Here is a 26,974-nt window from a genome sequence, read left to right as displayed (position 1 = left end):
GGGAAGCCCAAAAAGCTGCTTTTTAATTGTTCTCTTTGGGGCAGAAGGCCTTCTAGTAGTCAACAAACATAGAGTTGAGGAAATTGGCCATGGCAGGAGGTTGTGAGAATCTGGTTGTTTGCCATGTCAAGCATATGGGTTGGACAATCACTTATCAAGATGTTGTAGAATATTTAAACATTAGATGGAAGATTGGCTTTGACGACTTGTAAGGTCCTTCTAGTCTTAAGGTTCTATGATTCTAAGCCCTGCTACTCTGTATTGTGAATACTGCCTGGTTGTAGGCAACTACCCATAATCCTTTCTGAGCTACCAGATAAGACTTAAATGTCATATGGCTGGGTCCTGTTGGCATCTCTCCAATGCAGCATGTTTCTAAATGATGTGAAAGTCAAACAAGGGAGAGCTAGGAGAATATCTCTTCTTTTTTGCAGGCACTACCTGATGTGGCACAAATGAAAAATAAATGTTAATAGTCTCTGAAGATTGATTTGCATTTGTCAATAATGACTATACCTAAACTAAATTGTATTCTTTCTGATTTTTCTTCTACTGTTTTCCTCCTTCTGAACTGCATTTTCCCCATTGCTTGTGACTAAAGTAATTGTAGACTGTCATTCTAGCACCTGCCTTCCAAATAAAGGTATATTTCATCATCTAGTGATGCTCACCAGACATTCACCATAATGGAATTACCAAAGTGAATAATCAATCTGGTTAAAGCTTTGAAGGACTCAAATTAACTGAATTGCTTTGTGAATGTCTGATAAAATTTACTTCCCAACTGCTTTCCAAGAAAGAAAGGACCAACTATTGTTCATGTCCTACTAAACTTTATAATGAAAGTTAGTGGAAAAAAAGATTTTACAGCTAAATATTCAGAAATTCCTGAATTTCATCAATTGACTAATTTCCTTGAGCTCTTGTATCATTATTGTTTACATATACATGATTTAATTTTCATTCTTTGAATTCCAATGGGAAATGAATATTCTTTCATACCATCATTGGAACTTTAAAAAATGTTTGTGAAAAAAGGATACAAACAGTGCCTATTCTATGAACCTAAGAAAAATGCCCACTTACAGGCAGCTGTGGCAATTCATGGACCTCCATTTAGCTATGACAAATGATTTAGAAAGTGGAACAATGCTTTGTAGCACCTTAAGACAAAATGTAAAGGCAAAAAACTGATTTAATTTCTAAAGAGATAGTATGTCCCTTTTAGAGAAAAGGATTAACTTCTAAAAGAATGAACTTCTTATGCATGAAAAGAGATGAATTCTAATAATGGGCTAGCCTGTTAGAACCTGCTCCTCTTAAGCAGGGAAAAACAGGCACAACAATGCTACAGCATAAACCTTTGAATAGAAAGCATTGTGAGGAAAACATGTCTTTTCATTAACAAATAAAATATTCCTCTACCCCTATTAAAGGTTTGCATGTTTTAATTTCACAGAAGAAGTGGGAGTTCTATGGTGAATATGAAGCATAATAATTGAGTTTGGTAAAAGGGGGCTTGAAACATACTGTCAGAATGGGATAAAATAGGCTGAAGCCCGAGTATTCCAAACCCTTGCCTAATAATATATATAGCTAGAATGTAAGAAGTTGAAAAGCTCTACAATCTATTCCTTGGTCTATACTTTAACACTAGAGAAAACGGGTCTTGTAAGAAAGCGTGGGCAAAAAAATAAAGAGGTATAGAGCAGAAACAATTATGAGTAAAGAATGAAAATCAGCCACGAGAGGCTTCCCCGTCAGCCTGTTGCCTGAAATTCTTCCTATTGGGACTCATTCCTTTAGCTTCTGAATGGTGCTTTAGGTTCAAGAGCTCCCTACAAAAATGTACTTAAGCTCAGGAGGCGTAAATCCTTAAATTATTAGCAACAAACATATCAGCAGGGATTATAACCATCTGTTTTCAATCCTAAAACTGTACTCAGAGTTGCTTAAAGGAGGAAGTAGTTTCCTGGTGGAAGGAAAGGGAATGTCTGAAGGGGAGAGGGAAGGAGCCAAAGACAAACTGTGCCTACTTCACTATTTTGCCAAGAACCTTGCTCTGGCTGACAAACCTGGAAAAAAAATCAAAAACAAAAAACATGCATGGAGCCAATACAAATTTCATAGGAAAACTGCATGTAAGTACACTGTATGGTAATCGTGTTTATATACCTCTCTCCACTAGATTGTAAACTCTTGCAGGGAAGAAACTGTGGCTTAAATTTCTTTGAATCCCCAGTACCTGGCATATAATAGGTTTTCAATCAATATGTGTTAATTTTTTTTTTTTTTTTATTCAGCCAATGTATATTCAAAGGAGCATTGAGAACCTTAGTTATTGAGTTTAGTTCCACTTTAAAAACGTCCCAAGAAAGCAGGGTGCTAATTATTCGTTTGAAGTGGGAATAGGATACTTTTGTTTGTCACAGAGCAGGATTTTGGGCAGAGTAGGATTGAAAGACATTCAGCTTTGTCCAGAGTGCTTCTGGTCAAGGAATATTGGTAAATATGATGTTACATAGGGTGGTCGTCTATAGTTGCTATGGGAGAACTACTGTAGGCCCAGGGAACATGGATTAGTCAGGGAGGGAAATGGGAACAATAAAGATGAAGAAGAAGATGATGATGATGATGATAAATAATAACAATAGTAGTAGTAGTTAATATTGATTAGCACTTACTATGTACCAGGCACTGTTCTAGGCATTGTATAAATATTAATTCATTGGATTTACACAAGAATAAGGTAGGTATAATTATTACTTCCATTTCATAAATGAGGAAACTGAAGCCCAAAGAGTTTAAGTAATTTGCCCAAGGTCACAAAGCCAGTAAGTGGTGGAGCTATTTGAATTCTAGCAGTCTGACTCCAGAGCCACCAACTTAACCCTTAAACTATACTATTCTAAAGACCCTGGGGAGTAGGATTTTTGAGGGATCTACTTTGGCCAGATCTCTTCAGTGTATTACTTAAATAATATTGGTATGTTTCAAACCAGTTTGTCCTTGAAGAGCTCCTTGGGACAAAGGCTGGTTTGGACTCAAAGTGAGCCATTTCAAGGGTATTAAGTTCTTGAATGGATTATTTGTCCTATTCCTCTGGGAGAAACCTAGCAGTTTTCAAGATGGGTGAATATAGGAAGATTGGCCCCCATTTCCCATACCTGGCATGAATAAGTTCAGGGCATGTACTGGTAGAGAATACTTTTAGATTCTCATTGGTTTAGTGTAAAATCTGTCTGTACACTGAAAATTCTGATGCCTCCTAGGGGTATTTCTGGGCCACTGCAAGTGTTGACAACTCTTAACTTATCAGAAACTCCCCTGAATAAATTTGCAAATGGAGATAACAGGAATGTAAATGAATTCTAATTAAAGATTTGCTCTTTGTGAATAGCCTCCCTTTTGTTATGGGCTCTCCCTATTAGATATGATTTGGTAGGGATAGATAGTAATATTATGTAGTGTGATGGCTTTTAAACAGTTAGTTTTAATTTATAAAGAATGGTAAGTGAGAACACTGTGCATAGCCTAATGATTCAGGTCAATTTTTAGATTCAGGTTGCTGGCTTATTTCCATTTTTTCACGTACAAAACTTTGTATGCCCCAAAGCTTTTATTTATTTATCTAAATGGCAGTTTTTATGTGCCACTGTGCGTGCTATTTATCATATGAAATCAGGAGTTGAAGTAGTATTCAGAAGCATGAATCCACACACACAAAATTTCCAAATGCTACTAAATCTGTGTACTCCAAATTGTGGACATTAATTTTAAGATTTCGTAAAGATGTGTTTCAGCAGACCTCTGTTTTGTAGTATTACAGCTAGAACTAAGAACTAAAATCAAGTTTTGTGGTTTATCTTTCAACATACATCATGGCACTTTCTGTGAAATTAGATGATTGGTCAAAACCAAAAACAAAACAAAGCAAAAACAAACTTTCCAAACCAACTTCCCTGCAGAAAGGAAGGCAGAAACTACTCCAGGACAGAGAAGAGCATTTTGGGCTTTCCAAATAAATTTCAAAACACTTTTGAGTTAAAAAATATTGTTAATAACGTAACCTTATTTAAAAGCCACATGAAAGAAGGTTTTAAAATATTCCCATTGTTTTAAAATATACTATTAGCTCAACAATGGTTTTAAAGTGAGCACTTTAGTTTAAATTTTGGGTTCTTCAGTAAATTTTAGGTAGGATTCTCTCTTACCCTTCAGAGTGATGATTTCCTAGAATAAAGAAAATCTCTCTCTCTTTGTGAGTCCAGGTATAGGGACTACTTTTATTTATAACAATGGGCTTAAAAGTTTCAAATGTAGCAAGTTTTGGGAAACCACATTATCAACATTATCAGAATACTTTTCTTTGCATATTTCCCTAATTAAATAATGTTCTTTTTGTTTGGTAAAATTCAGATAAACTTTGAAATGCTGCCCACCCCCCCAACCCCACGCCAAAAAAAAAAAAAAAGACTAAGTGTTCTGGCTAGCATACTTTTGTGGGTTATCTCTGCCTTTTTTTTTTTTTTTTTGGTAACTGAAGCATAGTTGATTTACAATGTTGTGTTAGTTTCAGGTGTACAGCAAAGTGATTCAGTTTTTTGTTTGTTTGTTTGTTTTTTTAACATCTTTATTGGAGTATAATTGCCTTACAATGGTGTGTTAGTTTCTGCTTTATAACAAAGTGAATCAGCTATACATATACATATATCCCCGTATCCCCTCCCGCTTGTGCCTCCCTCCCACCCTCCCTATCCCACCCCTCTAGGTGGTCACAAAGCACGGAGCTGATCTTCCTGTGCTATGCGGCTGCTTCCCACTAGCTATCTGTTTTACATTTGGTAGTGTATATATGTCCATGCCACTCTCTCACTTTGTCCCAGCTTACCCTTCCCCCTCCCCGTGTCCTCAAGTCCATTCTCTATGTCTGCGTCTTTATTCCTGTCCTGTCCCTAGGTTCTTCAGAACCTTTTTTTTTTTTTTTTAGATTCCATATATATGTGTTAGCATACGGTATTTGCTTTTCTCTTTCTGACTTACTGCACTCTGTATGACAGACTCTAGGTCCATCCACCTCACTACAAATAACTCAATTTTGTTTCTTTTTATGGCTAAGTAATATTCCATTGTATATATGTGCCACATCTTCTTCATCCATTCATCTGTCGATGGACACTTAGGTTGCTTCCATGTCCTGGCTATTGTAAATAGAGCTGCAATGAACATTGTGGTACATGACTCTTTTTGAATTATGGTTTTCTCAGGGTATATGCCCAGTAGTGGGATCGCTGGGTCGTATGGTAGTTCTATTTTTAGTTTTTTAAGGAACCTCCATACTGTTCTCATAGTGGCGGTATCAATTTACATTCCCACCAACAGTGCAAGAGGGTTCCCTTTTCTCCACACCCTCTTCAGCATTTATTATTTGTAGACTTTTTAATGATGGCCATTCTGACTGGTGTGAGGTGATACTTCCTTGTAGTTTTGATTTGCATTTCTCTAATGATTAGTGATGCTGAGCATCTTTTCACATGCCTGTTGGCCACCTGTATGTCTTCTTTGGAGAATGTCTACTTAGGTCTTCTGCCCATCTCTGCATTTTATTATCACTGAACCATTTTACAACTCTGTAAGTTGTAGAAAATTAATAATAATTCAAATAACTCTTGTCCATAGAAATGCAAATCAGTTGTGTCTGACAATGCAATTGATCATTGCCCTTCATATTGACCTATTTTGCACCTCTGTATATTTCTTCATTTGCCAGTGTATGTGTGGTTCTTCGAATTTTCCTTTGAAGCAGTTATAAGGTCTTACTGGTCCCTCATTAATTACTGAGTTAAGTAAAATTGTTGACACATGTTTATTTTATATCTGTGTGACAGTCATGGCTTTACTCTTTAAAAATGTATCCTTGGGACTTCCCTGGTGGCACAGTGGTTAAGAATCCGCCTGCCAATGCAGGGGATACGGGTTCGAGCCCTGGTCTGGGAAGATCCCACATGCCACGGAGCAACTAAGCCCGTGTGCCACAACTACTGAGCCTGTGCTCTAGAGCCCGTGAGCCACAACTACTGAGCCCGTGTGCCACAACTACTGAGCCCACGTGCCACAACTACTGAAGCCAACGTTCCTAGAGCCGGTGCTCTGCAACAAGAGAAGCCGCCGCAATGAGAAGCCCACACACCGCAATGAAGAGTAGCCCCCGCTCGCTGCAACTAGAGAAAGCCCACATGGCAACGAAGACCCAACGCAGCCAAAAATAAATAAATAAAATAAATAAATTTATTAAAAACAAAACAAAAAAAAGAATCCGCCTGCCAATGCAGGGGACACGGGTTCAAGTCCTGGTCTGGGAAGATCCCACATGCTGCAGAACAACTAAGCCCGTGCGCCACAACTACTGAGCCTGTGCTCTATAGCCCGCGAGCCACAACTACTGAGCCCATGGGCCACAACTACTTAGCCCACATGCCACAACTACTGAAGCCCGCATGCCTAGAGCCTGTGCTCCGCAGCAAGAGAAGCCACCGCAATGAGAAGCCCGCGCACCACAACGAAGAGTAGCCCCTGCTCGCTGCAACTAGAGAAAGCCTGCATGCAGCAATTAAGACCCAACACAGCCAAAAATAAATAAATAAATTTAAATAAATAAGTTAAAAAAAAAATGTATCCTTTAACACTGCCATTTCTTATCCTCCACATGTTACCTAAAGTTCTTCTGTCTAGACTACTTGAGGATATACTTCTAAAAGTGGAATTTCAACACGCTTTATATAGCTAAATGGGTTTTGAATGTCTCGTATTTTTACAAGATTAATTCTACTAGCTTCTTTTTTTCAGTTTCCTCAGGCACTTTATCTTTCCTGTGGGGACTGTAATAAATATTTCTGCCATAAAAGTGAAAATAGCATTAAACTAAAAATTGTGATGCTCAGGAAGCTTATGAAGATTACATTTAGATAAGATCATACTATTACCAATTTAAGTGATTTTTTTCTATCATTACTTCCTTACATAGAACTATTTCTTATTTGCTTTTTGTTTCCAATGGGTTTTAAGAATTATTTCTGACTACTGGGCTTTTAAAAATGATGTCTGTCCAACAGGTATATTTATTTGGATAAATCCTACAAATGAATAGTTAGGTTACATGCATAATTTGGTTTCAGATTTGCATGTGTACAATGGCAATAAAGTAAGGTACTCTGATTTTAAGACATTTATTTCAGTGTATCTAAGGAATTGCCTCATAATATCAAATTAGCTCCTTTTCTCCTCTGTAACAGCTACAATTTCTTCAAGATATAGAACAAGAGAAGATTGACAAATATCATTAGAGTCTTGCTGCAGTTCTTTTTTATAGGCAGACTTTGACTTTCCTAGAATACTATATAAGAAACTATCTTAGTATACAGCTAAGGCATCTGAAATTTCTTTCAAGCCCGATTACTACCTGCGTTACTGTGTTGAGTCACTGGGACAGTTGCTATAATACATAGCCATGTGACCCACTCCATCTCTGCTCTTCGTTTGATCTCAGTTAAGTCTTGTTTTCATAAGTTCACTTTGCACTTGTCTTTTTATATTTAAACTTTTCCAAGGTCACAACACAAATCAGTGGCAAAACAGGGAACAGAACTCCCGAGAGAGCCCTAAAACATTAGAGGCTTCCATCTTAGAACAGTGATGTCATCAGGAAGACTTTTTTTTTTTCCTTCCCACAAACACCTAAAATAACTTCTTATGATAAAATCTCTGGAGGGAAAAAGAGATCATATCAATTTCAATTTTTTAGTATCTATTTAATTTGAATAATTTTAGAAAGAAATAGCAAAAGTAGAATTAACAATATATAACTTCTCCTATGCTGTTAAAACTATCAGACAAGAACCTGAGAAACTAAGTGAAGGGAAAAACTAGAACTCATTTTGTAAGCAACTTATCTGTCAAGCAGCATTTGATGCAAGAAAGAAGGAAGGTCTTGTGGGGTTTTGTTCAATGTCTTTGAGGATTTAGATGGGTTTTTATAATTAGTTGGGGACCAGGTAAATTCTATTAGAAATGCTGTGGGGGATTATTAAGTACTTTTCACCCCATTGACATTCACTTGCTCAATGTATTCACATAGCTTTTGGTTATTTTAAAGGAAAATTCCTTGTCACCGACTATTTTGCATTCTTATACAAAGTTTTTTCTTTCTTTCTTTTTTTTTTAAAAATTCATTCTAGTCCACATTTCCCACTGTTTTCCTTTTTTCTTGACAGTTCTGTTTAACTGTCACTCAGTATTCTATACAGTGCAGAGGGTGTTACAAAAGTTGACTTAAGATAAATGAGCCCCTGATTATAGTACAAGAAGCCAGTTGCTAGGGCATGTTTTCTTCCATAGTCTTTTGTTGTTGAATTAATTCATTCAGGTGCTTCTTTTCATATTGGAAAATTGCTTGTTTCCAGGTGAATCTTGTAAAACATAGTCTTCATTATTGAGTATGCTCATATGAAAGATTAAGGTGGAAGTACTGATATTAAAAACTTATGCTTGTTTGGCAACTCTATCAGAAAGCAGTCATTACCACATCTGTGATCATTTGAATATGTCCAGAAACAACAACCACAGCTACTGAAAGAATTGGTTTTCTTCAATACCCATCCATCCAAAGCTACTGCTTTTTAAAACAGTCGGCTTAATGACTGGGACTTGAAAAGAAATATATTCATTTTGTAAAGTTCCTTTGTAACCAGCCATGGGTTGGTTGGTTTGTTTTTTAGCTTTTGATTTTTTCTTATTGAGATTATATTCACATAGCATAAAATTCATCATTTTAACAATTTTAAAGCATGCAATTCAGTGGGTTTTAGAATATCCAAAAAATTGTGCAATCATTGCCATCATCTAATTCCAGAGAATTTCCATCACCCCAAAAAGAAAACTTGTGCCCATTAAGCAGTCACTCCCCATTCCTCCCTGAGCTCCAGCTCCTGGCAACCACTAACCTATTTTGTCTTTATGGATTTGCTTTTTCTGGACATTTCATAGAAAAGGAATAATACAATATGTGGCCTTTTGTGTCTGGCTTCTCTCACTTAGCATACTGTTTTCAAGGTTCATTTACGTTGTAGCATGTATCAGTACTGCATTCCTTTTTATGGTTGGATAATACTCCATTGTATGGATATACCGCATTTTGTTTATTCATTCATCAGTTGATGGACACTGGGTTGTTTCCACTTTTTGGCTCCTATGAATAATGCTGCTATGAACATTCATGTAAAAGGTTTTGTGTAGACATATGTTTTCAATTCACTTGGGCAGATACTGAGGAGTAGAATAGCTGGATCATATAATAACTCTATGTTAAACTTTTTGAGGACCTACCAGACAGCATCAGCACCATTTTACATTCCTGCCAGCAACGTATGAGGGTTCCAATTTCTCTACATCCTCATTAACACTTGTTATTATCTGTCTTTTTGGTTATAGTCATTCTAGTAGATGTGAAGCAGTATCTCATTGTGGTTTTGATTTGCATTTCCCTAATGCCTAAGAATGTCAAGCATCTTTTCATGGGCTTATTGGACATTTGCATGTCTTCTTTGGAAAAATACCTATTTAAACCTTTGCCCATTTTTAAATTGGGTTCTTTTCTTAGCATTATGGGGATAAATGTGACATAAAGAGAATAAATTTTGGAATTAGATACATGGGGTTTCCAATCCCTGCTCTCAATAATCTTGGGTAAATTCCTTAATAACAAGACATAGTTTCCTACCTATAAAATAAGGATAATAGTACTGGCTCCATGTATTTGAGGATTAAAAGAGAAAATGTATGTAGATGTGTGACACAATCAAGAACAGTCATTATTATTGATATTTTTAACGTTATTATCTGAAATGGATCTCTTATTTTTTCAATGCCATTGATTAATTCATTCATATATTGACTGGGGATTTTTTGAACCCACTATATGTTAGACATTGTGACTATCCCAGTATCTGCCATTAAAAAATCAGATAGTTTAGCAGGTAGGGAAAGCTGGATATGTAAGCAAATAATACAGTGAAGTAAATATTTTAATCGTGGTAAGTACAGCGGACTCTTGGAGGTCTGAGGGATGATTGGGGCTTTGTGTCAAGACCACTAATAACCTACTTGTTTGATAAAATAGGCTGTAATTCTTTGCTTTGCATGTTAGTGAAGTTAGGTGCCAAAGTGTAATTCCCTTTTTATTACCTATGAGAATTGAATTAAATTACAAATGAGAATTAGAAGATAAATATACTACAATTATGATCTTTAGCCTCTATTCAGCATATGGAAATACTACAATTCCATGTTTCCTTTAATTTTAATGCGTACTAGGGGCTTATCTGGGAAACAATGAAACCATTGCCCTTCAGGAATTCTGAGAGCTGACTGAGCCAGCTAAGTTACATGCCTGGTACTGGTGCCCTTAGAGATGCAAAAATTGAAGGACAAAGACACTTGATCAGTGTTTACTTTTACAAATTTCATAATTGTTCGTATATATAACATATTTAATAGTAGGAAAAAGTAATCATTTTTCCATTTCCATATACAATATATTGTAGTTTTTGAAACCATAATTTTCTCTGCTTTTTCTATCTAAAGAGCTCGAGAGAGTTAAAAAAGTATCAGAATTCCATATGATTAAAAAAATCTCATTAAGAATTAACAAATACCATACTACTTCTGTATCCCCACACATGTACTATTTTATTCCATTAAATATTTACATTGCTAAGATGACTCTAGCTCCAATTATAGTATTAAGGTTTTGAATGCCAAGATTAAGAGACCTTGTCTTCCTCACTATTTGAAATGGCTGTGAGGTTTCTCCATCTTGTGGAATAATTATTATATATATCTATATACTTGTCTGTATGTGTGTGTGTGTGTGTGTATATTTTAACCTTATGTGTCTGGTAACTAATATTCCCCTCATAAGAGGGAACAGGACTTAAATTACAACTTATCTTCTACTGAATGTAATTGTTTAAAGACAAATTGAAGTACATTTCCAGCTCTTACAAAATTGGCAAGACACAAATGAAATACCACAGAGATATGAGACCTGGGGTTGTGAACCAGAAGTCAGATATCTGTAACCTCAGCTTTTCTCTTTCCATGTAGCTTCACCCTCCACTCACTCCATTATCTTAGCAATTAAACAGGGAGACTAGGCTTTCCAGATCCAGAGATCTGACTCTAGGCTCCCAGCTATCCACAGGATGGACCCCCAAATGCTACTGGTCTGAAAAGGAAATATGCATAAGAAAATCTGCAAAGTGAGATATGCCTTGAATATCTGAGGAGTATTTTACAGTAGGAAAAATGTCAAATTTAAGTTGCTGTTTCCCAATTTATAGAACTAGCAGCTTAAACCTGTTAAAGAAACTCATTTTTGTATCCTCACAGTGCTCAAATTTTGACCTAAAAATACACGTGATTCACTTTCTGTAAAGCATGTTCATGAAAAGTTGAATGTACAAATATACTATTTGGAGAATAAACCTTACTTTCCTATTGGCTTATATTTTACTTTCAGAGGTGTCAGCTCTCACACTAACATTTTAGCTTTCTGGTATTTTTATCCTTCAACCTTTCTGTGAAGTAGTCAAAAGCCTATAAACAAATACTTAAATGTTCTGGGGGAACCCTTGAAAGGAACCCCACAGGGAATTCCTTTCCTGAGTGCAAAAATTATTTTGTAACGCCTCTAGGTTTAAAGTCTTCTGGTTTCCTAATCATCAAATAAAAAGAGTAATCTCAGGCAACTTTTGCCATTAAAAGAGAGTGTGTCTTACTGTTTAGAGGGAAAATAAGGCTGGATTCATTTGCAGTCTTATAGTCAAAACACTAACAATTTGCAGCCATGAACATGTTTTACTGACTTGCCCTGCTACTAGGAAACACAAGGTAGTAAATGAAATACAAAGAACACTCTGTACACCTTCTATGTAGTTATTCACTGCCAAGGGACTACTGGCAAAGTTATACTATACTAACATAGGACTATTGAAAGAAGAACTCTAAGACCTTGAAATGAATTGAGATAGTCTCACACTAACTGTATCAAGCTGACAGTTTCTATTTTGTTAATATTAGGAATACAACATTGCACGCCCCTTGGTGATAGGATTACCCATTCCTCCTGGTCTAATGTGACAAGTGAACTGCTTGGGATTGCTGCTGCCTTTCATTAGCAGTGAAAATGATTTATGGCTAGAGATGGAAGTAAAGAATGGTAGATCCAGAAATCCCTCTTCCTAATAAAACCAAAGATACTGATCAAAGATGATTCATATCCCCCAAAAGATAGTCCCTTCTGAATTATTTTCTTTGTAGATTTTCCAAACTTATTGGTTTTACTCTTTCTTTCTTCCCTTTGGGCCATTTCAGTAATGAATAGAAGAGAAGATAGAATCAATGATAATTTCTGGTTCAACAGAAATTAGATGACTTGGATAGATTACCTATTCCTATAAAAATAGTCTTTTTAATGAGAGTTTTTTTCTTGGTACCATATTGGTGGTGGAGGTAGGGTATGGTAGTAAGAACTCTGAATGTGAGAACTTGCTCTCTATCACTGTGACTACAAGCAGGTAAATTAATCTCTCTGTACCTCAGTTCCCCTTATCTGCAGAATAGAAACAAAAATGCTTATCTTCTAGGATTGTAGTAAGGATCAAGTGAAATAATGCATGGGAAAGGGCTTTATAAAATATAAAACAAGGAAACTTTGGTTGTGGGAATAGTGTTTGCTCTCTCGTGTCCTCAGTTCCCTCTTTGCTCAGTTTATTTTTTATTTATTTATTTATTTTTTGGCTGGGCCGCACAGACCCATGCCCTCGGCAGTGAAAGCTAACCACTGGACCACCAGGGAATTCCCTTTGCTCAGTTTAGATTCCATGATCCATGATGATAATCAATTGCTTGAGCCCACCCCTACCTCACTTGCCCTCCTGTGCTTTCTCCCCTCTTTTTTACTCTGTTCTTGGCATAATATCAAGTATAGATTAAGTACAGATTAAGTTTTTAGCAACACAACAACAACAACAAAAAGAGAATGGGTGGTGAATTTAACCTGAGCTCTACTTTTTATTAACTTTTGGGAAATCAGTTAGCATTCCCAAGCCTCAGGCCTCAGTTCCTCATCCATGAAAGAAAGTGATGATGATACTTCATGCAGTTGTTGTGAAGATTAAATTCAATAACATTTGTAACATGACAGCACAAGACCTGGCACACCATAAGCATTTAATAAATTGTAACTATTATCAGCAGTATTTATAATCCATGATAATTATTTTTTCTCTGCTGAGAAGACCTGACACTAATTTATAGATGTTCATTTCCAAATATACATGCATGTTTGCTATATGAAAATATTTTAAAGTTCTGATTTAATATTCTCATTTAATAACTTTATTGATTGTTTTTAAACCCTCTGCTCTTTTGCTTAATACCTTGAAGAGCCAAGAGCTTTCTAATTATTATTATACATTTGGCTTATTCACAGTACAATAAAGAATTTTTAAAAAGAAAACTATGGTCTTAAATCTGTCCTGAATTTATAAAACCTGACATATAAGATGTGCAAATATAAATACATGAATAAATGTATTCAGATTCAGATTAGAAAAATTTTTGTAATGAAACTATATGAATGATTCTGAAACTTGCCTTACACAGCTAGGTAGCTAAGTAATATTTTCCTCAAACCCTACATTATGGTTCCATAGGTTTCGATGTTTTCTTTTAGATTTAGAACACATTAGTCAAAATGTTGACACTCTTTTATAATGCGTTTCTGGTTACAAAAGAAAAATCCACCTTAACCTTAGTGTAACTCAAGACATTTAAACAATTCTCCACGGCATTCTATGGCCTCTTGTTATCCAATGAATGATATTTTAGTAAAACAATGAAATGTTCCATGTTCCTTCTTATTACCATCCATCATCCAACAGCTGTAAAATCACCAGCTGCTGGGAAAAAGAGAACTACATCAGTTCTCCCCGGCTGCAAGGAGAAAAAGCTTAAGATCTCCTCTTCACATAATTTCTGGGATCCCAGCAGGCTGGAATCAAAGTACAGTTTTCCTTGACACAAAACCTCTAGCCTTGTAAACATGTCAAAAAGCACATACACTATGATTTATTCCTGTCGCTACTGGGGAGAAAGTGTCTGTGAGAAACGTGGTAGAAAAGGCTGAGATAATACAAGATAACAACAGCAATGTAGATAGAGGCTACCATATGCCAGGCACTGGCTATCATATTTTTAAGCCTCACAATAACTATATAAGGTAGACATTGTTCTCAATTTCTTAGGGAACTGAGGTTCAGTGAGACATTAATTTAGTAAATGCTGTGGTGAGTCAAATCCAGATCTATTTGACTCCAATGCTAGGGTCTTAAACACTGTGCTGTTCTGCCTTCCAGTGACATGAACAGATAAGGAAAAATTGAACTGGTGAAGGCTAAATGGAATGGATTGGGAAGAAGGGGAAACATGGAAAAGGTGGTACTACTTTAAAAGACACAGGAGGAGTGTTTAAAGGTAAATGAGGCTGCGAACTGGTACCCCACTTCATGCCTTTTCCTACCCCCCTCTTCCAAAGAAGGAAAATGGCCCTAAAATCTTATATAGCTTAAGAAACAGACTAAGTATCATTTCCATTAACTTCCCTAGTTCTCCATCATCAGCCATCAAAAATTCTAGCCCGTAAAACCAGATTTCATTAACTAATTACTCATCCTCACAACATTGGCTGCAGGGGATTTGGCATAGTCTATAAAGCAGCAGCTCTCAAACTTTAGCAAGCACTGGAATCACCTGAGGGCTTGTTAAACACAGATTCCTGAGCCCCATTTTTAGAATTTCTGATTCAGTAGGACTGGATACCTATTTGCAATTATAACAAGTTCTCAGGTAATCCTGATGCTGCTGGTGCAGAGACCACACTTTGAGAATGACTGATATAAAGAAAAACTGTGCTAAAGAAAGTCAGATTTATACACACATACTTATGACAAGCTGACTAGTAAAAGAATACTCTCTTAAGAGGCTACCTTCTGTTCTGCAGGCACAATTTATGAATCTGGTTATTTACAGCTGTATATGTGTAATGAATGGTGTTCACAGATACACAAATGTGGGAGGACAATTGACCTTATGACCATGCTCTTAATAAAGCAAAAGACTATGCTTTTAATGTGCAATTTGCTCAGCTAAGCAATCATAGGGATAAGAATATGACATTCAAAACAGGCAACTATGTCCAAATTTAATACCAACTCTTTATAATCCAAAAAAAAATATACATGAAAATAAAATGCACCTAAGCTTAGGGATGGGAAAAATCTGAAACCAGAACCATTCACATTTCCAGTCATAAGCCTCTGCTGGTCCAATTGCTTATGGCTTTTTTTTTTTTTTTTTAAAGAGAGTAGAGACAGCAGAATTCTTCTGGAACCAGATCCCTGCAAGCCATCATGGCCTTGGCCACTTACCTGTTTCTCACCCCTTACCTGGCCCTAGCTCCACGTGTGACTTGGTCTTGTCTGGTTTTGGTACATGCTATAGTTACAGCACTGGGGGCTACCACCATTGCTGCAGAAGTTGAAATCAGTATGAAAGCTGGGGAGTAGGATGTGACAAGATGAGTATTATTTTAAGAAGAAATGGCTTCCAATTTCAAAGGAGCCTGAGATGAGTAAGGAAATGAGGTTTCCATCCCATAGGGTCTTCTAGGATGGAGACTTCTCATTCTAACATCCTTTTGAAATGGAAAAACACTTACTATACAATCCCCTTTACTTGGTTATCCAGATCCTCTTTTTAGGTTGATAGTTATCTATTTGGGTGGCGGGGGGCAGGGTCTACAGTAACTTTAGTGTAACAGAGAAACCAAGCTGCAATAAGTCTACATGATTAGAGCAGATGAAGGTTACCTTTCCAAAGGGTAAAGCCTAAGCCTAGCTGGCAGCACACAAAGATGAACACCAAAGCTCAGGGAATTCTCTTTTCTGGTACAACACTGCATTGGCCTACTCATGATATGAAATGAGTGACTGCACAACCACGCTGAATGAAAGTATGAGGTCCGACTGGCCAGAGGCAACATCCCGACAGGAGATAATCACTGAAGAGGTTGCTGAAATAAAGTGCAGTTACCTACTCTCCACTACTCCTGCTGAGAGAGGTGAGGGTATGGGATGAGCAGGAAATGATGTTCTTCATTCTTCAAGTAAGTAAATCCTGATAGGATGGGGTTGATGGTCAATCAAGTAGTAGAACAGGATGAAAATCTAGGCTAGTTCTAGATCTTTCTAAGGAAAAGAACAGCAGTGATAAGGGAAAAGAGAGGAACATTAAAAATGCCTGCAAGGGGCTTCCCTGGTGGCGCAGTGGTTGAGAATCTGCCTGCCAATGCAGGGGACACGGGTTCGAGCCCTGGTCTGGGAAGATCCCACATGCCGCGGAGCAACTAGGCCCGTGAGCCACAACTACTGAGCCTGCGCATCTGGAGCCTGTGCTCCGCAACAAGAGAGGCCGCGACAGTGAGAGGCCCGCGCACCGCGATGAAGAGTGGCCCCCGCTTGCCGCAACTAGAGAAAGCCCTCGCGCAGAAACGAGGACCCAACACGGCCAAAAATAAATAAATAAATAAATAAATTTTTAAAAAATGCCTGCAAGTATTAAAAAGGAGAGCCTTCTTTCTTTTCACTTATATAAGACAGGAGACGGCATCTTTTCTTTTTCTTGTTGCAGTGGCAGCAGACTTGCTGGTTTTCACAGAACACGATATCTGTAATATGGTCTGTTGACAAGGCTCCTCAACCACTGGAGAACAAACAGGCTGACCGTTAATGTCAGAGCTAGGTCTTCTCACGAAGCCTCGGACAGGGGCTATTTCACATGCTGGATCCACAGAGGAACCCCCGACACTGCAGGACGCTTCAGTTAAAGCTTCTGAAATATTATAATGGAGTGATTGGCAGGTTTGGGGGGGCTCTGACTTCCTTGCACATGTAAATTCTTACAGAAAAGCTGGAAATATAAGGATGGGGAAGATTTAGTTTAGAGCCACAAAGTTCCAGACACCAGCCACGGATGTTTCTGCCCCATTTCACTACATGTTCTTTTCTGAGAAACACATTGCTGAGTGTTAAGCACTGTGGTTGAAAAAAATGATTCACCCTCCCTCATCCTCCGTGTGAATCTCACAACTGCAGAGGCTGAAGACAGGAAGGTTGTCTCTGTTACCTCTCATCAGGGAACTCACTTGGTGACCTGGTGGATGTCATGAGCAAGGTAGCCCAGTTGTCTGTGTCCCCTGCCACAGAGATGTGGCTGACCTTTGTCATATAGATGGAGAATTCCTTGGTCAGCCACTCCACCTGTTCAGGCATTAGCCCTGTGAAATAAAACATGCCAATTTGGTCAGCGATGTGCTGCCCACTGTGGGAGAAGCCCTCTTTCTTGAGGCTGGAGACAAGCTGAATCCGAATCTAATGACACAGTCGGCCATGCCTTTCACTTCTTGCAACCGTTGTTTTTGCAAATCCAGGCTGGTCACAATGGTTAAGGCAGTCAGGGCTCCATTGAGAATACATGGGATGGATCAAGATCCTCAAATGTGACTCCACCCTTTTGGCTTCATCAGCATCTTTGTAGGACCACAGTGAAGGCTCCCACATGCTCACCATGTAAGCCCATGTTCTTGGCATAGGATCGGCAGAGACAAACATTAATGCCCTCTTGAATGAAGTGGTGCACAGCCCAGACATCCATGTTACCATCACCACTGTCCAAGCCTTGGTAGGCTGGCAGAAGATTGTAGAGAACAGTTGTATTTTAAGACTTTTGCCATCAGCAGACCAGGTCAGAGAGGTGTACTGGGGTGGCTCTGCTTTGCTGCTGGTACTGATAACTTCTTGCTTCAGTTCATTTACGATGACCTTGCCCTCCAAGTCCCAGAGCTGGGTGTTGGGGCCCATGGTGGCACAGAGCCAGCAGTGGTTGAGGCTGAAGCACAGGGAATTGATGATGTCCCCACCATCTGGCATATAAAGGTGCTTGCTTTTATTGAGGTGCCACAGCATGGCCTGGCCATCGTTGCCTTCAGAAGCACAGAAGGATCCATCTGGAGAGACAGTCACAGTGTTCAGGTGACCCGGGGGGCTGATATGGTTGGACTTCAGTTTGCAGTATTCCAGGTTCCATACCTTGACCAGCTTGTCCCGGGCACAGGAGATGATGATGGGATTGCTGCTATTGGGTGAGAAGCAGATGCAAGATACCCACTCCCAGTGGCTCTCACCCTGAACAGTGTATTTGCATACACCCAGAGTATATAATAAAAACTTCCAGAATTTTCTCTTCAGCCTAAGAAAGTGTTGCTAACTCTTTGAAAGTTTACATTCGAGGATTTACTTAAAAAAAAAAAAAAAAAGAAACCACTGCTTTTTTTTTTTTTTTAATTGAGAAGATGGTGAGTTCCATATTTTAAATTTATTTATTTATTTATTTATTTATTTATTCTTGGCTGTGTTGGGTCTTCGTTTCTGTGAGGGCTTTCTCTAGTTGCGGCAAGCGGGGGCCACTCCTCATTGCGGTGTGCGGGTCTCTCACTATCGCGGCCTCTCCCGTTGCGGAGCACAGGCTCCAGACACGCAGGCTCAGCAGTTGTGGCTCACGGGCCCAGTTGCTCCGCAGCATGCGGGATCCTCCCAGACCAGGGCTCGAACCCGTGTCCCCTGCATTAGCAGGCAGACTCTCAACCACTGCGCCACCAGGGAAGCCCTGCTTTTTTTTTTTTGGCCATGTGGCATGCACGATCTTATTTCCCCGACCAGGGATCGAAACCATGCCCCCTGCAGTGGAAGCGTGGAGTCTTAACCACTGGACCACCAGGGAAGTCTCAAAACTGTTGCTTTTAAATGCATACTCATGAATGCTTTATAAGGCTCTTGAGAACTCTGGTAATTTAGTTTGGTTGACCAGAGCCATTCAGGTTGTCTCATAGGTCATGAGACAAATCAAATATGGCTTATTCTGGGCCATGTTTCGGGGGCCTCTAAGCTTGTATCTGTCCTTTTGCTCAGGACTCTACCCTGAAATAATCCTATAAGGCTTGGATTACAAAGATAGCTGAGGAAACAAAAGGCCAGTGTCGTGGTCCGTTTGGGCTGCTAGAACAAAGTACCATAGACTGGGTGGATGATAAATAACAGAAATTTATTGCTCACAGTTTTGGAGGCTAGAAGTCTGAGATCAGGGTGTCAGCATGGTCAGGTACTGGTAAAAGCGTTCTTCCAGGTTGTAGAGTGCAGACTTCTCACTGTGTCCTCACATGGCAGAAACAGAGTTAGCTAGCTGTCTGGCCTCTTCTTTTAAGAGCACTAATCCCATTCATGAGGGCTCCACTCTCATGACCTAATTACTTCCCAAAGGCTCCACCTCCATATACCATCACATTGGGATTAGGGTCTCAACATACAAATTTGGGGGTGGGGACACAAACATTCAGTACATTGCAGCCTGCAGGCTCTCCTTCGCTAATGCACTTAAATATAATGGCAGAAATTTATTAGCATCTTACCTCATGCAAATTTTCTTGTTTTCAGTCTAGTTGGTTGACATGTATCTAGAATATCTAGGTTATTTTCTATTTGAATAATACCTGAACCCAATTAACTTAGGTATAACAAATTATTCCATCCTTTATTTGAAACAATATTGGTTCAAAAATCCATTAATGAGTAGAAACTAGTAGATGTTTGTTGAATGAGTATTGCACTTCCTTCAACTTGGAAGCCCCAGCTTCACTTCTAGAAGTAATAGCATTGTTTCTATTTTTGTAACTTCCTGGCTACTGTCCTAGGCATTTCAGTTACCCCAATGCTATTCTGCACCCCAGCAACTCAGCCCAGCTAATACAGACTATCCTGCTGGCTAACTGGTTCATGGTCCCTCACGGCCCTATCTATATCAGGGCTGGGAGAAAGAAGACAAATGTGTAAGTCTACTCTTCAGGTAATGAAGTAAGGATATTGTGAGGCCTTTTAAGTTTTGTTTATTTATTTTTGGTTTGGTTTGATTAGAAGTATCAGAGCAAAATATAAAGTGAAAGAATTAGAGTGCTCTCCTACTTGCCTAATCCTCATTCATAGCTCTGGATGCATCCCAACAAGGTACTTGCTGTGTGAGCCACTTTGTATCTTTTTTGGAAGAAGATGAGGTGAGGACAGTGACAGTAATTTTCATCATCTCCCTATTCCTATGTTGCTATCATTCAACCAAACACCTACTGAACACCTTCTTCTGGCTCAGGTAATACACTCGGTCCTGAGGATATGAAGATCACACAGTCCCTGTCCTCAGGAAGTTCGTGATCTCCTGGGAGATGCAAACAAGTAAAAGTTCAGAGGAAAGCGCGGTGAGAAGTGTGAGCCTAGAGGGAAGAGCATTTAAGTCTGCCTTAGGGTGAGAGGCTACTCTTTACAGAGGAAAATTATTGTTCATTCTACTGGCTGGCCAGCAGAAGATACTGGGCATTAAATTGAAGTTCTTATTTTTTCCACTCTAAAATCTACTTAACAATGGTACCCATTTACTGTCAAAGCTGGTTTCTATGTGATAATGCCACAAATATGATTATGCCAACCTCTCCTACTGCTCACCTTACACTTTATATCTGGAAGTCATGGTACTAAAAACTGGCATGGATGTTTTCCAAGGAATCTGGTTATCACACTTGACTATTTATAATTCTAAAATGGAAGATTAAAAAACAAGTTAATAGGCACTTTATAGGATGGGCATGGAGTCGGAGGAGTGAATCAGCAGAGGAAGAAAGAAGAACCACGTAAGCACAGACTCACTCTAAGGGAACTTAGACTACCAAATGATTTTTTTTCATAAGTGAGGACTTGTTTTACATACCACGTGGAATGCTCCAGGGGCCTTGACAGGTCTGAAGCCATCAACAGGTATACACTGATCAGCGTGGCCATTACAGAAGCAGCTGCCCTTGACAATGAAATCATAGATTGCATAGTGCGTAAAATGTTGAGGCTTTGCATTCAGGTTGTTTCGCTGACAGGGACAAGACTGTCGTTTAAGCAGCTGCACACGGAGGTTGGTGATCTTTAGCTGCTCCTGCAGTTTGGCACTGTAAGGGTTCTCCACATCATACGGTGGTGACAAAGCTCTGAAAATAACCTGTAAAGAAAAAGAAAATGCTGTGCATATATAGGACTGTGTGCAAACCCTGAACTATTTGCCCCGTGTAGTCCTGGTTTGATTTATACCTTTTATCATCTGCAAGTGATAAGATAACAAGAGGTTTTCAGACCTTGATCACACCTGGGGAAGAGCTGCCCTGTTATTCCAAGGAACAGATGTGCTGCCTGTTTGGATGCAGAAGAAGTATAAATTGAGAAATCAGCAGAAATCTGACTCTTGGGATGAAGGCAGCCATACAAAGATCTTGGGGGAAGAGCATTCTGGGCAGAAGGAACAGCCAGTTTAAAAGCCTTGAAGTGGAATCAAGCTTGGCTTATCCAAGGAAGAACAAGACCAGTGTGACTAGAGTTCAGGGGACAAGGGGACAGTGGAGAGGACAGAGGCCACGTATGACAGATCATGAATAGAGAGCCCTTTAAAGGCCGTGGTAGAGTTATCCTAACTAGTGGGAAGCCACTGGCAGGTAATAGGCTGAGAAGTGATGTGATCTGATTTGCATTTTTAAAAAAGGTAACTCTCTCTTGCTTCTGCGAGGAGAATGGATTATAAAGGGTAAAGAATAGAAGCAGGAAGACCAGTTAGGAACTGACTGCAAAATAAAGATCCAGGCACTTATATTTCTAAATGCAGTATGACCCTTTCAAAGACTCATCAGTTAATAATTGGGACCACTTTCGCTATGAGTATTTTTGGTTCTCCTTTTCTGGATCTGCCTTGCAACTTGTGGCATATATTTGGAATATTTTTACTGGAAGTAAATATACAACCCTTTGAGGGTGGATTTGATTTCTAAAATTAGCCAGAAGTCACTTGAATCCAATGCAGTGAGTAATGTACCTGATCAAGTTAGTTAACAGCACTTTTGGTTAAATGCAAGGTGTAACTAAGTAATGAGACTTTTTATTGTGCAGGTTATAGACAGACTCTATAGGCAACTTAAGGCTTTAGTTCTGAGGAGGAAACCAGAGGGAGGAAGGCTCAGAAGGGACAGACTTTGGACATGTCTGTGAGTCTATACATTATACAGGGGCAATAAAATGGGCCTTGGGGTGGGGTGGTGCAAATTCTCTAGTGGACCTGTTACTTTGGAGGAGTAGAGGTTAGTGGAAAGGGAAATCACTGCCCATGGAAACCAATGAATATAAATATAATGTAACATGAAGCATTATTATAAGGAGGGCAACACTAAGTTATACCTCATTATGCAGTTAAAAAAAAAACCTCAATCAATCTTGTTGATTTATATAGTAAGAAACACAAAGCTCCTCTGAAAAATTCTTAAGCACCTCTTGGCTTTTAAAAAATATGTCAAAAAAACCCTATTTACAAAAAAACAGAAATATTTTGATAACCACATACAGTCATCCCTTGGTATCCGTGGGGGATCGGTTCCAGGCCCCCCTGGATACCAAATTTTGCGAATGCTCAAGTCCCTTAGTTGGCCCTCCATATCTGCAGATGTGGAGCCTGTGGATACAGAGGGCTGACTGTAGTATGAAAGTAAAGTAATTATTGAAAAGTAAGCTTTGGATAAACTCCCATTCAGAGAGAATGTATCTAAAAGTAACTTTCCAGAAAAAAAATTTTTTTCTTTAAGGAATACTTTGGATAGAAAAATTTCATTTTACAAATTGCTTTTGCACGGAAAGTATGAAAAGGCAAGAATCTACTCTGTAGGATCACATCTCCAGGTCTATTGGTACAGAACTGTCCTCAATGAAATATAAGGGAAGGTGATAATCAGCACTAGGCCTCCTGTAGCCAATTCTCCATCCAGCAGCCAGAGTGATTCTCTATTAACAGAAATTGGACCATGTCCTTGCTTAGATCTACACGCACCTAAAGACCTCCCGTTTCTCTCAGAATAAAATACAAAGTCCTTAAAATGGCCCTGCTTTATTTTTTTTCTTAGTGCTATTACCACCTGCACATTTTAGTTGTAGTTGCTTAATGTTTTACTGTCTTCCCCGTCTAGAATGAAAACTTGTTTGTTTGTTTTTTTTTTTGGCCACGTGGCATGCGGAATCTTAGTTCCCAGACCAGGGATAGAACTGGTGCCCCCTGCAGTGGAAGTACAGTTTTAACCACTTCACCACCAGGGAAGTCCCTAGAATGTAAACTTCTTGAGCGGAGTCACTGGTGTATCCCAGGACAGTGCCTGGTACAGAATAGGTATTCAATAAATTTTTGGTAAATGAATTGATTAATTATAACATTGTTCTTGGCATTCAAATAATAGGTGAGAATTTCAAATAACTTCCTTTTACAGGGTCCTAAACAGATTCACATACTGAATTCATGTCATAGCACCAGAAGGGGACAGGTAAGAAGTTGTATTAAAGCAATAGTTACAAATAATGAATTATTAACCAGTATCTGCATATGTAGCTAATTTTGAACTTGTAAAACTTAAAAAAGTTGTATCTTAAACAATATTCTGCACCATTTATTCACATGGAAAGTGGTAGAAAGCAACATATTATGGAATAAAATTTTCCAACAAACAATATGTCACCTATTCGAAAGTCAATATAGAATTAATGTCTTTTTCTTTTAACAACAGCCTAAATCAGAACATGATTTCATATTTTGAATCATTAAAAAAATTTTTTAAAAAGCATTGAATCCATTGTGAGCTTTACATGGGGTTTATTTTCCATATGACTCTCAAACACTGGCATTATGTGAGAAATTTGTGAAGAACTCTTGCTCTAAATAAGATCAGTGATGTGGCTACCTTCCAATTTATCAACCACAGTGGTGCAAGGACATGGAAAAAGGTAACCAGTGCTAACTAAATAAGTATTCCACTGAAAAGTCTATTGCATACTACACTGTCACCCACCCATCCTTTTCCTGACCATTGGTGGCAACTGTTTGCTCTCTCTGCTCCTGGCACATATTTACCCTTGACATTTACCCTAGTTCCCTCTCTCTCCCTCCCCGTGAGAATTGTTCAGCACATGCAAGACTACAGGAAGATCTGTCAAGGTTTGTAGGAACTTAGAAGCTCTTTTGCTTCCTGGACCCAGACTGTGGAAGCTGAATGGCGGCTCTGTGCTTGGTGTGCATGACACCACAGTTGGCACGCTGATATCAGCAGGGAACGGACATCATGACCCCTGAGGCTGTGTGCTGGAAAGGAGACAGCGGAGTGCCACAGACACAAAAGTGGACGGGAATTTAAACCATGAAATCTTTTTTCCAGAAAGGAGACGCCTTTATCTGATACCCTGGGAAATGGATCTACCCTGTGTCAGGAAACAAAGAGTGTGCCAATCCAGATGCTTCAAACTTCTGGCAGGTCGCCTTTTGGGTCCCACCCAGTTTTTCTTCAAATATCCCCAGAAGAAGCCTGTATGGCACTACTTAAATGAAGGAAGAAAAAGTGTAGAAGCCCTCCATATAATATCAGCCTCTTCTGTTTTTGTCCCCATCAGGAACTGGATGTACCTATGGGCCCATCACTGTTCCTCTGCCTGTGATTGCTTCTGAAGATGCACTCCTAACAAGACATAGTTAAAAAGCCAGAGGGGGATTAGGATCAAGCCCACTTTGATGTTTCCAGCTTGTTAGTGCCATTGGCCAGTATTTCATGATCTTATTTTTTTAACTAAGAAATTTGATTATGTTTTAGTGATTAATACTATGCTCATTACAGAAAAATCTGTCACTCAAAATGTAGAAGACATTAGACAACTACAATTCAATCCATCCTAAAGGCAACCAGGGATACCAGCTTGATAATATTTTTCCATCTAAACTTCTATATGTATACATATAGAATATAATGTAAACAACTGTGTTTCAACTTAGCAATACCTTGTAAATATTCTTCCAAATCATTAAAAATAACTCTACATCAGTAGTTCTCAAAGTGTGGCCCCCAGACTAATATCATCAGTATCAACCTGGGAACTTGTTAGAAATGTAAATTCTTGGGCCCTACACCAGACTGACAAATCAAAAATTCTGGAGATGGGGCCCAGAAATCTGTGCTTCAACAAGCCTTTCAAGTGATTCTGATGCACAATAAATTTTGAGAAACACTGCTACATAATTTAAAACCTGGTTAGAATTCCATTGTGTGGATATGACATAATTTATTCAGCCAGACTGCTACTGTTAGTCATCTAAGTTGTTTCCAACTTTTCAGTATAACATTACAATGTACAATCTTGTAGCTAGAATATGGAAGTTTATAATAATATCCTGACACATTTCCAAATGAGAAAATCAAGAGTTAAAGGAATGCATAGTTTTAAAAGCTATCTGAGGGACGTCCCTGGCGGTCCAGTGGTTAAGGCTTCACCTTCCAATGCAGGGGGTGCGGGTTCGATCCCTGGTGGGGGAGCTAAGATCCCACATGCCTCATGGCCAAAAAACCAAAACATAAAACAGAAGCTATATTGTGACAAATTCAATAAAGACTTTAAAAAAAAAAAAGCTATCTGAGTTTCTTGAATGAATCATGGACCCTTTCCTACATACTCTGTGGAATCTTCACATTTCTCTGGTCTTGCCTCACTTCTCTAATCCTGGAATCCCTCAAACTTTGCCTAAGGATCTGGATTCTTGGCTCAGGTTCTGCCATTTCTTATGCCCCACTAAAACAAAGAGATCTTTAAGAAGTTCTGAACAGGTTAGAATCACCTATATGTTCTTTCTTTTCTAGAATACTTACAAAAAATTCTCAATAATACTGAAAATTAGTAAAAATTGTATTCTATATGTGTTATTTATACTCTGAGATAGAAATTTCAACAGAGTATTAACACAGTGTGAACAGAATAAGAAGTAGAGTATTTGGTACGTAATAATCAAGGAATTCTTTCAGTATTGAACTCATACCTGACATATTGCTTTGTACCTAAAATTTTATTGCCTGTGTTGAGTCATAATAATTTGAGAAACTTAGTTATCACATTAAAAAAAACTTTTCAGCTGCTAGCTTGAGGAATATTTCAGGTCCAAGTTGATTACCCATCCCATGGACTCCCCTGGCACTTGCTCTTTCCATGACAGCATTTTTACACTAGTACATTGTTGTTGCCTATTTACTTGTCCGTATCTCACATTAGACTCTGCTCAGTGGGCAGGCATCTTGTTTGTCTGGTTAACAGCTGTGTCCCCCAGCATGTCCCACAGTCTTTGGCATATTGTAGCATTTCATAATTATGTTGAATGAATAAATGAATGAATGATTTCTCCAAATAGCATTTTTTAAAAGGAGAAGCCAAACAGGGAATAGGGTTTAGAAAAATAAAAAAAAGCAAGATGGTCTTACCACCAGTTCTGCACTCTTGATGAGGAGTATGTGAACACACACGTTTGTATAAATACCTATGTAAAAATAGGTAATACATTTCAAATGGCTTTATGGATTCTTTCTCTTCAGTAGCATACAAGATCTTTCATGTTCTTCAGAAAACAAATCAGGCAGGCATGAGCAAGCACCCAAACACATACAAATACTAGATATTTCCCATGGTTTCTGGTCTAGTTTTCTTAGTTACCAAAAATAGAAGCTTCAGGATCATAACTGCAACGGTTATTTAATGGTTTTTGAAACCCTAGACATCTTCATATTCTCAAAACAGCAGCTTTTGGTTTCAGTGATTTTCTCTATTTTTCTATTTCATTTTTGCTTTTATCTTTATTACTTTCTTCTGCTTCCTTTGGGTTTAAT

The 26,974-nt window shown here is 38.5% G+C and overlaps 2 protein-coding genes across 3 annotated transcripts in view; both read right to left on the bottom strand.

Moving 5' to 3' along the window:
- NTN4 (netrin 4) overlaps positions 1-26,974 on the bottom strand; it is a 108,375-nt gene that overhangs the window by 49,172 nt on the left and 32,229 nt on the right. For both annotated transcript variants that reach the window (XM_061205453.1, XM_061205454.1), the window contains exon 3: positions 20,983-21,261. In XM_061205453.1, the coding sequence (XP_061061436.1) occupies positions 20,983-21,261 (279 nt within the window). The remainder of the gene's footprint in view (positions 1-20,982; positions 21,262-26,974) is intronic.
- Positions 17,547-20,745, bottom strand: LOC133101293 (small ribosomal subunit protein RACK1-like). Its single transcript, XM_061205958.1, has 2 exons — positions 20,726-20,745; positions 17,547-18,423 (listed from the first exon to the last, which is right to left on the bottom strand). Exons 1-2 carry the CDS (start codon positions 20,743-20,745, stop codon positions 17,547-17,549), a joined length of 897 nt encoding a protein of 298 aa, XP_061061941.1.

The sequence above is a fragment of the Eubalaena glacialis genome, chromosome 11, assembly GCF_028564815.1.
Source record: "Eubalaena glacialis isolate mEubGla1 chromosome 11, mEubGla1.1.hap2.+ XY, whole genome shotgun sequence".
NCBI lineage: Eukaryota > Metazoa > Chordata > Mammalia > Artiodactyla > Balaenidae > Eubalaena > Eubalaena glacialis.
The sequence above is the reverse complement of the archived record's forward strand: the minus strand, read 5'-3'. Positions and strand labels throughout refer to the sequence as shown.